We start from the raw sequence: 11,271 nt of genomic DNA on the forward strand, positions 1-11,271 counted from the left end.
CCCTCCGCTCACATAATCTGAACATGCCCGTTTTTTTGGTCATCGTCTTTTTGAACACTCCTTTATTCTTACCTATTGCGTCAAAAGGACGAGACATCAGGTTGGAATGACGCGCACAATGGCAGAGATACACTGACGAGACAAACGTTGGTCCAGAACAAACACTCGTCTGTTGGAGTTTTTTTTTGGTGCGCTAATGAAGACAAACGTGTGTGGAGAATCGAACGGCCTGAAGTTAAGCGGGCTCTTGTCTGTGTTGTACACTGATGGGGGGGAGCAGACGAATCTTGAGGGCTGCAGCGCGAAGGTGGCAGTAATTGACGGCCTTGGGAGCCAGGGGCCGCTGGAGGTTCTGGTCGTGGCGGACGCGAAGGACTTTACGAAGCCGAGTTTCAAGTTCGACCTTGCGCAAGATAGCGTGCGGCTGCTGGTGCTGCCGCCCCGAGACGTCGATGAGTGCCTGGGTGAGGGTGACGTAACTAACTACCAGCGTGCCGTGGACTCATTCGCGACTAATGTTTGGCACGGGTTGGTGGCACCCAAGAACCCGCTTGACGCGTTGAATGAACACGTTGCTGACCAAATCTTCCAAGACATTGTGCCGAGGACTATGGCGCCGGCGCAGGCCGTGGGAATCGTAGGGGGATCCTTTGTAAAGGAATGGCGGTCGGTGACACAAGAGGACTACGACTTGCTCTGGAAGGAACACTTCAACCCTAGAGATACCGACTCGACAACAGAATACGACGACTTGACCGCCTTGAACAACATCGTGGTCCGAGCGGTCGCTCCTCCCGAGAAGTCGTCTCGCTCCTGGTCCAGTGTGGTGGGCCAGAGAGCGATGGAATACGGCGGCGTACTTGTCGCAGTCCTGACCGTCGAGCGCTTGCTTGCCGCACTCGGCTATTTGGACGGCATCTGGCCTGTCTCGTCTGGCTCGTCCGGCTTGTCCGGCTCGTCTGTCTCGTCTGTCTCGTCTGGCAACGACTCCGCAGTAGCTCAAGGTCTGCACCAGGTGATGTCGTCTAAATGGAGTTGTCAGACGCTTCCCAGCCCGGACATGTCTTTCTTTTACAGAGATTACATGTTCGTTGACCCCGCTACGGGATGGGATCTGAACGCGCGGAGATTGCCCTTGGAGAAATGCAGGGAGATGGCGGCGAAGACAGAGCCGGGGGACTACTTACTTACGAATCAGGATCTATCAATTCTACCTCGCGAGTACTACTTGTACTGTGGCCATAATAATAAGGCCACGTTAATGTGTGCTGGTCTGGGGGCGGCCACCCCTCAGTGTTTCGACTTCATTTCAGGAATGCCCGGTCCACATAATTTCGAATTCTTATGGTCTATGCTGGGTCGAGTCTTTCATCCTACAGGCCACGAGGCGTGTGTAGTTCGTTGCTACCCTGAGCACGACGACTCACCCCCAGATGGCTCCAAGGCCGGGGTCCCAGCGTTCCGCGAAAAGTTGAAGAAAATAGCGCTTAATCGTTTAATCGAGGCGGACCGAGTCCGTGATATTCGTATTCATAATAACGTTAGGGAGGTAGGCGATGCGTGCACCCAGGAGGGGCTACAAACCTTCCAACAAGCCGTCAGGAAAAGATACCCTCCCGGCTCCCTCTCCGGCTTCCAGAAAGAGCTCAGCCGAATGTGGTTCAAAGTGCCTTGCGGTGGCGGCGTCTGGACGCAAAACGAACCATTTCCCGAGTGCACGTGTCCGAAGTTCAGCATAACCTGCACAATGTCCAATGACCTACGCCAGATGTATGAGGTCACTGTCGATGCGTACAACACTGCCAGTCAAGACGCATTCCGTGACTTCATAGGGAACGGCAAAGCGGCTTTTAAAGTCATGCAAAACATGGAGCCCAAACGCTGCCTCTACGATTGTTTCACTCAGATCTCTCCTGACTGATTAAGCTTTTTCAGACCTTAATACAACTGTGTGGCACGCGCCAACCACATGTAGCCATCGCTCCAACTGTGCGCCAACCACATGTAGCCATCGCCCCAACTGCGCGCCAATTACATGTAGCCATCGCTCCAACTGCGTGGTGGGGTTGGGTGAGGTACCCGCCACGCAGTTGGAGCGTGGAGGAAAAGAGAGGTAGGTATGTGCGGAGATGAGAGAATATATATGGTCTGATAAGCAGAGGGCGCGTGTCAGTAGTTGTTACGTTCCACAGTTTTGTTCTGTATTGAGTTGATTCGGGTCTGCTGCTGAATACGTTCGACCAACACGAGTATGAATTATTTCCGTTTTTGTTTCATTGAAAACTCTGTGTCCAAAGGCAATAAATCTTAACCGAGTCCAAGTCTTAATTTTTTAAGCTGTCGATGAAAACGAACGTGTGTGGAGGATCCAGTGGCCTGAAGTTGGGCGGGATGCTATCAGTGTTATACACAGACGGGGGTGAGCAGACGAGTCTTGAGGGCTGCAGCGCAAAGGTGGCAGTAATTGATGGCCTTGGGAGCCAGGGGTTGTTGGAGGTTCTGGTCGTGGCGGACCCGAAGGACCTTGCGAAGCCGCGTTCCAAGTTCGACCTGGCGCAAGATAGCGTGCGACTATTGGTGCTGCCGCCCGAGGGCATCGATGCGTGCTTGGGCAAAGGTGATGCCGACGGTGTTCACTCCCTCAAGGGCAAGACCGGGCTAGACGAACGGAAGACGCTGATTGAGACAGGGACGACGCTGATTGAGACAGGGACGGCTGACTACCACCGAGCGGTGGACTCGTTGGCCACCAGCGTTTGGCGCGGCTTAGTGGCGCCCAAGAACCCGCTGGACGCATTGGACCAACCAGTCGCCGACCGAATCTTCGAAGACATCATGCCAAGGACTATGGCGCCGGCGCAAGCCGTACAAGGTCGTCTGCGACCCTTTATAAAGGAGTGGAGGTCGGTCACGGAGCAGGACTACGATTTGTTCTGGAAGCTGCATTTCAGCCCCCAACAGACCGACTCTAAAATTCGCGAGATTGAATACGACGACTTGACTGCCTTGCACAAGGTTGTGATGCAAGCCTCAGCTCCCGAAAAGTCGTCGCGATCGAAGTCGAGTGTTGTCTGCCAGAGAGTGCTGGAATACACCGCCGTGGCCGTCGCATTTGTGGCCTTCCAATGGTGGATGGGTGGCAACTGGGACAATGTAAAAGGTTCTCTCACGGGCAATGGTGCTGATGCAGCCAATGGCATCGCGGATGTCCCGGCGGCTGACGGTCTGTACCAAGAGCTGGCGACGGAGGCCCCGGGTTTGTTGCAGAAGTTGACGGCCAATTTTACGGCAGTGGCCGCGAACTTTACGCCTAGTACAACGGCGGATGCACAACGCGAATTTGCGACGGAGGCCATGACCGAGGCAGTGAAGATTGTCCGCAGGGAGTTGAGGTCGACGGTTGCGACGAGTACTACTCCTGTACCCCCTCCTGTTTGGCATGTGGGCGATTTCATGCACCCTGCTAGTAAGATATATACAAGGGGGATGTTTGTGGACCCGGACACGGAAGTTGACCTGCTGGACTACCGACCGCCCTACAACGAGTGCATGAAAATGCTTAATACTCGTGGGCAATACGATTTTCAAGTCGGCCGCGCATTAATGGCTGGAGGAGGGACTATCCACACGGTTTGCGGCCGTTCCACTCCAGCCACCTTACTCTGTGATGGCCTGGGAGTACGCAACGGTCAGTGCTTTAAGTTCGCTTCTGGCGTGCCGAGCTGGAACAGAGAGGGGTCCGAATTCTTGTGGGGGATGTTGGAACGAATCTTTCTTCGCGCCCCCAACGAACACTGTACCATGCGGTGCGGTCTTCCGGCTGAAAGAGTAAATCTCTTGCCCTTCTGGGCCAGGGAGTACAAGGACGTGAACGATCATCTTCAGCCCTCATTGGGTCTTGGCGATGACAATATGGGAGGTATGCGAAACTGGGATAACAAAATGAGGCGAATGTTTCCAATGGAGACAGTTGAAAACCACAAGACAGAACTCGAGCGAATGTGGTTTGTTAAACCTTGCGGAAGGGGTATCTGGACTATGATGGGTGACCAACTAAAACCAGCACCGCCCGGTCCCTTGTGCATGTGTCCTCGTTTCGTGGTCACGTGCGAACTGGGCAACGACCTGGGCGAGATGGTGACTGTCTCCCACGACGCAGGCTCCCAATATCGCGACTCCAGTTATCTGTTCATGCAGAAAGGAACTGTAGTCCTTCCGAAGAGTCATATACCTGGCATGAAGATCAGACGCTGCTTCTACCAATGCCTCACTAAACTCTTTAGTGATTGAACAGACTTGATTTAACAGACTCGACTGAACAGACCACACCGCCAGAGTTTTTCAATTACCAACGATCCATCCCCGCTTCGTGCTAGAGGGACACAAATGTCGTTGCTACACCTTCGCCTGTCCAACTGTGGCCTGTCCAACTGTGGCCTGTCCAAAGTGCCATGGTCAAGCCGTCGAATCCGTGGTAAAGTCAGAATGGAGAGATACCAGTCTAGCCCGGCCCGCATAGAGACCACCACCAAGGTCGCTGCTTACAGACAAGCTAGGAGAGTCATCATAACTGACTGAGCTCATGCTGTTAGCACCGCGCCCCTTTTTTGTGCTCATCCTCCAGACCCACTGACACACGGTGCTCCCCAACCCGGTTTACAACTCAAGAATATAACAACGTTGGGAAATGAACATCAATAGTAGTCGGAGCGCTCCGACTACTTCGGTCGCACATGGCTGGGGACAACAGCAGCTACTAGACCGAAAATCGTTCCGCTTCGGGCGGTGACACACACCCCTGAGCTGTACCGTGGCTTCTGCGGCGCCTGAGCTAACGAGTGAAGGTCAGCTCGTCAAGACGGGACCAAAAATTCGTGTTGTTAAGTTCGAGCTTTTACGTCCTGACTTACCAATTTTTTTAGGACGTCAATGAAAACGAACGTGTGTGGAGAATCGAGCGGTCTGAAACTAAGTGGGCTTCTGTCTGTGTTGTACACGGACGGGGGTGAGCAGACAAGCGTTCAAGGCTGCAGCGCGAAGGTGGCAGTAGTTGACGGCCTTGGGGACCAGGGGTTGCTGGAGGTTCTGGTCGTGGCGGACCCGAAGGACCTTGCAAAACCGCGTTCCAAGTTCGACCTTGCGCAAGATAGCGTGCGGCTGCTGGTGCTGCCGCCCCGAGACGTCGATGAGTATTTGGGTGATGGTGACGTAACTAACTACCAGCGTGCCGTGGATTCATTCGCGACTAGTGTTTGGCACGGGTTGACGGCGCCCAAGAACCCGCTTGACGCTTTGAATGAACACATTGCTGATCAAATCTTCCAAGACATCATGCCGAGGACTATGGCGCCGGCGCAGGCTGTGGGAATCGTAGGGGGATCCTTTGTAAAGGAGTGGCGGTCGGTGACACAAGAGGACTACGACATGCTCTGGAAGCAACACTTCAACCCTCGCGAAACCAACTCGGAAGTGCACGAAGTAGAATACGGCGACCTGGCGGCTTTGAACAAGATTGTTATGCACGCCGCCGCTCCCGGGAAGTCGGAGCGCTCCTGGGCCAGCGTGGTCGGTCAGAGAGGGCTGGAGTACGGCGGCGTAATTCTCGGAGTCCTGGCGTTGGAGCGTTTGCTAGCCACACTCGGCTATTTGGACAGCATGTGGGGTAACTCCTCCGTAATGAACAGCACAAGCAATGACACCGCGACGGTCCGGATAGCTGAGGGTCTCCATCAAGTCCTTACCTCTAAATTTAGTTGTCACTCGCCGCCGACGGTGGACCTTTCTTCCTTGTACAGAGACTATCTGTTTCGGGATCCCATGACGGGTTGGGACCTGATGTCCCGGCGTACGCCGATGGAGAAGTGCAAGGAGATGGCGGCCAAGTCTGACGCGAGGGACTTCATATTAGCCAGTCCGGGGCTTGAGACGAAGGTTTTGTACCTACACTGTGGCGCCGGTACCGGCACATTGTTATGTCGCAATCTAGGAGTCGCCAACACTCAGTGTTTCGACTTCATTTCTGGCGATTCATCTAGCGCTTACGGTCTAGATTTCTTAAACGAAATGCTGGGTCGAATCTTCAATCCCACAGGCAACGAAGAATGCTGGATTCGTTGCAATACTATTCGCTACGATACCCACGGACTGATGTCTCTGCGCCAGGTCTTAGAAACCGACATAGGATTACGCAGGCAGGCATTTATGCGGGCAGAAGAGCGTAACCGCCTCCACACTAAGCGTAGCTACCTAAATATAACAGAACCAAGCGATGCATGCACCCCGGACGGACTCCAAAAATTCATACAAGCAATTCAGCAAAAATACCCACCCGGTTTCCAAAAGAAACGCCTCAGCAAATTATGGTTCAAAGCACCTTGCGGCACCGGCATCTGGACACCCGGCGAACCATACCCTGATTGCGCGTGTCCAAAACTTCGCATGACCTGTGCCATGTCTAATCGTCTTCGCCAGATATACGAGGTCATTGTTGAGACGACGTCCGAGAAAAACAGCACACAAGACGCATTCCGTAACTTCGCGACCACCAAGATGCACAACATGGAAGTCAAAAGCTGCAAATATGACTGCCTCACTCAGATCTGATCTCAGATAGAACTGATCGCAGATAAAACTTTTTCAACACAACAGCATGCCAATAACGTGCGACGGACAATTATCCAATGTTGAGAACGCCCGACTTTGAGAACGCCCGACTTTGAGAACGCTCGAGCTTTTTAAGGCTGGTGGAAAGACACCAGCATTGCTGATCTATAGGAAACCGAACCAGACATTAAGGCATTACCACGCGTAACGTCCGTCCGTGAAAAACCAAACGTCATCGTACTCTGGGGCGCTGGAAAAAGTTATGCCGCAAGATGCTTAACCGAAGGGTACTATATAAAACCATCTGGCCCATGGTGGGATGGCTACACAGGACAACCAACGGTTATATTCGACCAACGGTTATATTCGACCATTTCTATTCTTCCAAACGCTATGCCCCGTTATCTATCAGAAAATCCGATCAAAGTCAAAGTGATTGAGTCAATCACGGACCTACTAGCCACATACTTTGTGATTACAAGCAACCAAGATCCGGATGAATGGTATACCAGACAAGAGCGCCATTCAAAGAAGAATCACAAAAATAATTCACGTGAAAGAAGTTACCTCAGGTAGTCTTAATTCTTAGACAACCCGGCCGACCCCAATTTCTTAGGAGATGAAATTGGGGTCCGACCGGACCCGAACCCAACTCAGGTGGATCGAAGCAAGGGGGCCGCGAAGGGGGGCTAAGCTCATGAGTCGGCGGGGGTGGTGCCGAACAGGCGCAGCCGGTCCCGAACCTTGAGCAGTTCAGCTCAGCGGGCGAGACATAACAACTGGAACCTCACATCGCCCGCTGAGCCGTCAGAGTTTGCGACCGGGACTCGTCGCCTTCGGTAGAGTTATTTTTGTGTGACGCGAACCCTCTACACCCTGGCACCTCGTTCGGCCCTCGGGTCAGCTCAGTTGGCGACAGCTACTGGATCTGCAGGGGCTGTCCGGGGGGGGACCGAGACCCGCCGGATGTTCAGAGGAACGGGTCGAAAGGCGAAGGCCAGCTGGGGGCGCCACAGGCACCAGGTGGTGAGTAGCCCCCGCCCAACGTTCCCACGGAAGCGCTTGGGATCCCCACGGTTGTACAGCAAGGTTAGGATGGTCCTCGGTGGCGGAGATTGGGTCGAATGTCGTCCGGAGAGGTCTGAAAGGATACGGCGAGCTAACGGGTGAATGAGCGGAGTTCCGGACTGGTTGCCTCCAGCGTATCCTTGGGGCTGTGTGGCGCTCCGTCCTTGCTCCCGTCGAGGTGTGCCCGGGAATATCGTGAGGCTCGTGAAGCTCGGGCAGAAGTGTGTTGTGGGGCTGAGAGGAAGGTGCTACGGACGGATCAAGGGCTCTCGAGTGAGCGAATGACAACATTGTCAACGCGCGGAGTGCGCGGGGGGCGTGCGTTCACGTTGTTGAACCGCATTGTCGGCCGGCGAGGCAGCCACGAGGGTAGTGGGCCAAGAGACGGCACCGACAGAGTAAGTCGGTGGCTGGTTGCAGAGGGTGTAATTGACTGGGCGTTGAAGCGGCAGGTGCAGGGCCGTAGTTTTTGGCGAGAGAGCCCTGCGAGCTTTGAGTACGTGAAGGAAGTAAGCCCCAGCCCCAGCTGTGGAGTGGACACCCTCCCGGTACTTGCCGTGGTTGGGAATGTCGAGTACGTTGGGATTCGAGATTGATCTGGGCGGCACGCGTAGGCTGTATGGAGCTGCGCGTAACACTTCAGTGAGCTGCGATGCCGTGGTAGTGATGCAGGCAGACGAGGGACGCGGATAACGGGAGCGGTCAGGTAGACGCCGGGGCGCGGACGAGGGACGCGGATAACGGGAGCGGTCAGGTAAACGCCGGGGCGCGGACGAGTGTAGTTATAGCAGCGGCCCGACAGGGCCGGTCGCGGGGGGTCGTATCGCCTTCGGTAGAGTTATATATTATTTTTGTGTGGCGCGAACCCTCTACACCCTGACACCCCGTTCAGCCCTCGGATCACAACCACCAAGTCGAGCCGGCGCGCCGCGGGTCAAGCGGTAGCCCCGTTTGCAGCCCAGAGCAAATTCCGTTAAAACCTCAGACTTTTACAGGGCTGATGAAAACGAGTGTATGCGGAGAATCGAAGGGTCTGAAGCTGGGTGGACTTCTGTCGGTCTTGCACACGAACGGAGGTGAGCAGACGAGCGTTCAAGGCTGCAGCGCGAAGGTGGCAGTAATTGACGGGCTTGGGAGTCACCAGCCGCTGGAGGTTCTGGTCGTGGCGTACCCGAAGGACCTCAAGCGTAAGCAATTCGACCTTGAGCAAGATAGTATGAGACTGTTAGTTCTGCCGCCACAAGATCTCGACGAGTACCTGGGTGAAGATGTTTCCCTGTTCGGGCTCGAGAACGAGTGCCCACAGAGGAAGCACAACACGAAGAGCAGGAGCGATCCCGAGGAATCAGTTGCGCAGTTTGAGACGCGAGCGACAGACTACCAACGAGCCGCGGACTCTCTCGCCAGTAATGTTTGGCACGGCTTGGTGGCGCCCAAGAACCCGCTTGACGCGTTGAATGAACACGTCGCTGACCAAATCTTCCAAGACATCATGCCGAGGACTATGGAGTCAGCGCGACCCGTGGAAGGCGCTCGGCGAGCCTTTATAAAGGAGTGGCGTTCTGTAACTAAAGAGGATTACGACTTGCTCTGGAAGCAACACTTCAATCCTCAAGGAACTAACTCGAAAACACATGAAGCAGAATGTGTTTTCGAGTTAAACTGACTGCCTTAAACAAGATTGTGATCGAAGCCGTCGCTCCCGGGAAGTCGCCGCGTTCTTGGCCCAGCGTGGTGGGTCACAGAGCGATGGAATACGGCGGCCTGATTCTTGGAGTCCTGGCCTTGGAACGCTTGCTTACTACATTTGGGTTATGGGACGGTGTCTGGCCCGGCAGCGACTTTGTTGCAAGTAACAGCTCCGCAATGGCCCCAACGGCGGACGCTCTGTATCAGCGCCGTCTGGCGTCTAGGTTCACTTATGCACTTCCCTGCCCGGACATATCTTCGTTGTATCGAGAGTTTCTGTTTCGAGACCCCGTAACGGGATATGACTTGATGACATTCCGATCACCTGTTGACTACTGCAAGGAAGAGGGTCCCACCTCAAAACTGTCAGACTACCTAGTCATCAAGCCGGAGGTTGAAGCTCGTTACTTCGAAGCCGCCTGGTACTGCGGTGAGCCAATGAACGCAACGTTAATCTGTCGAAACTTGGGAGTCGCCACCCCTCAGTGTTTTGACTTTGATGCAGGAGTACCAGGCGTACACGGTCTCGAATTCCTCATGGCAATGCTGGGTCGGATCTTTCGTCCCTCAGGTAATGAAGAGTGCGTGGTGAGGTGTCGACCCAATGAACATAACTATATAGACGACATGATCGAGTACTACAAAGAACTGCGGAATAAGGCAGACAAGAGGGTAGCTCAGGTGGACCATGTCCGGAAATTGCGTAGACAACGGCACTTGAAGAAATGGGTTCCCTATAGTGCCTGCACTCCGGAAGGGCTCCAAAAGTTCGTACAATTTGTTAAGCAGAAATACCCGCCAGGGTCCCTCCCCGACTTCAAGGAAGAGCTCAGCTCCTTGTGGTTCAAAGTGCCTTGCGGCAGCGGCCTCTGGACTCAGGGGGATGCGTTCCCCAAGTGCGTGTGTCCGAGGCTTAGCATAAGCTGCGGTATGTCCAGCGGTTTGCGACACCAGTACGAAGTTACTGCCGACTTCTATAACGAAACAAGCCAAAACGCATTTAAGCAGATGACGACACCTCGTGAGGGCAGCATGTCCGTCATGCAAAATATGGAACCCAAACGCTGCGTGTATGAGTGCTTCACTCAGATCTCTCCTGATTGAGCTTTTTCAGACTCCAACAAAACTGCGTGGCACGCACCAACTGCGTGTAACAATCGCTACAACAACTCGGTAAAGTCCGAACTGTCTTCCCCAGCGTCACTGTTTACGCACACTTCTGCGAAATCATCGCACAGCCAACCAAAGCTTATCCCCCCCCCCCGACAAGCATCTTAGCAGACATGGCCGGCGTACCGGTAGAAAACGAATAGCTTCAAATGGTGGTAATTCTGATTTTGCCGCCATGATTTGGATAACGTGAATGAAGCTGTTGAAGGAGAAGAAAATCGGGCAATATACATTCAATAGTTGGTCCAATTAAAATAGTGATGGTGGTAATTGCCGCGGTAGTTGAGGCTAGCTGTGTTTACTGAAGGAGTGTTTTCGAGGAAGGAGGAAGTTTCGATCGGATGTGCAGTTCGGAAACAAAGACTGACATTCGGAAAGGCCACTGGAATTAGGCAGAACAACAAAAGAAGAGCGTGATAGTGAGAGAATGGGCAGTGCGAACGGAATGGCGCGAGCTTAAGAGGCGGCGGGGGCAGGACAGGCAGGACAAAGGGCGGAACAGAAGCAGGAAAGACGTAGCGGACTTGGTGATGGAGGCTCATAGGGAGGCTACCGCTCCCAGGCGGTATTGGCACGGACGACCAGTTCAATCTTTTCCGAGCCATCCTGGAGGCCGTCCTCCATTGTGGCCGCTCGGTCGAAGATTCCGGGGTACCTGACAATTATCGCCTCATCGGCCGCTTCACGTTGTCGGCGTGAATAGCGGTTACTCACCATCGCGGTCAGTAGCTTCCAGTGGGG

At 54.1% G+C, this 11,271-nt stretch overlaps 5 protein-coding genes across 5 annotated transcripts; all 5 read left to right on the forward strand.

Annotated features, from left to right (window-relative positions):
- Positions 1 to 196: 196 nt before the first annotated feature.
- Positions 197 to 1,921, forward strand: GNI_162690 (hypothetical protein; the record flags this gene model as incomplete). The annotated part of the gene is made up of 1 exon (XM_011134789.1): positions 197 to 1,921. The coding sequence occupies one exon, from the start codon at positions 197 to 199 to the stop codon at positions 1,919 to 1,921; it is 1,725 nt and encodes a 574-aa protein (XP_011133091.1).
- Positions 1,922 to 2,391: 470 nt separating this feature from the next.
- GNI_162700 (hypothetical protein) lies at positions 2,392 to 4,290 on the forward strand (the record flags this gene model as incomplete). The annotated part of the gene is made up of 1 exon (XM_011134790.1): positions 2,392 to 4,290. The coding sequence occupies one exon, from the start codon at positions 2,392 to 2,394 to the stop codon at positions 4,288 to 4,290; it is 1,899 nt and encodes a 632-aa protein (XP_011133092.1).
- A 639-nt stretch (positions 4,291 to 4,929) lies between these two features.
- On the forward strand, positions 4,930 to 6,603 carry GNI_162710 (hypothetical protein; the record flags this gene model as incomplete). The annotated part of the gene is made up of 1 exon (XM_011134791.1): positions 4,930 to 6,603. One exon carries the CDS (start codon positions 4,930 to 4,932, stop codon positions 6,601 to 6,603), a length of 1,674 nt encoding a protein of 557 aa, XP_011133093.1.
- Positions 6,604 to 8,671: 2,068 nt separating this feature from the next.
- GNI_162720 (hypothetical protein) lies at positions 8,672 to 9,337 on the forward strand (the record flags this gene model as incomplete). Its single annotated transcript, XM_011134792.1, has 1 exon — positions 8,672 to 9,337. One exon carries the CDS (start codon positions 8,672 to 8,674, stop codon positions 9,335 to 9,337), a length of 666 nt encoding a protein of 221 aa, XP_011133094.1.
- A 200-nt stretch (positions 9,338 to 9,537) lies between these two features.
- GNI_162730 (hypothetical protein) lies at positions 9,538 to 10,464 on the forward strand (the record flags this gene model as incomplete). The annotated part of the gene is made up of 1 exon (XM_011134793.1): positions 9,538 to 10,464. The coding sequence occupies one exon, from the start codon at positions 9,538 to 9,540 to the stop codon at positions 10,462 to 10,464; it is 927 nt and encodes a 308-aa protein (XP_011133095.1).
- Positions 10,465 to 11,271: the final 807 nt, after the last annotated feature.

The sequence above is a fragment of the Gregarina niphandrodes genome (genome assembly GCF_000223845.1).
Source record: "Gregarina niphandrodes unplaced genomic scaffold scaffold00050, whole genome shotgun sequence".
In the NCBI taxonomy this organism is placed as follows: Eukaryota; Apicomplexa; class Conoidasida; order Eugregarinorida; family Gregarinidae; genus Gregarina; species Gregarina niphandrodes.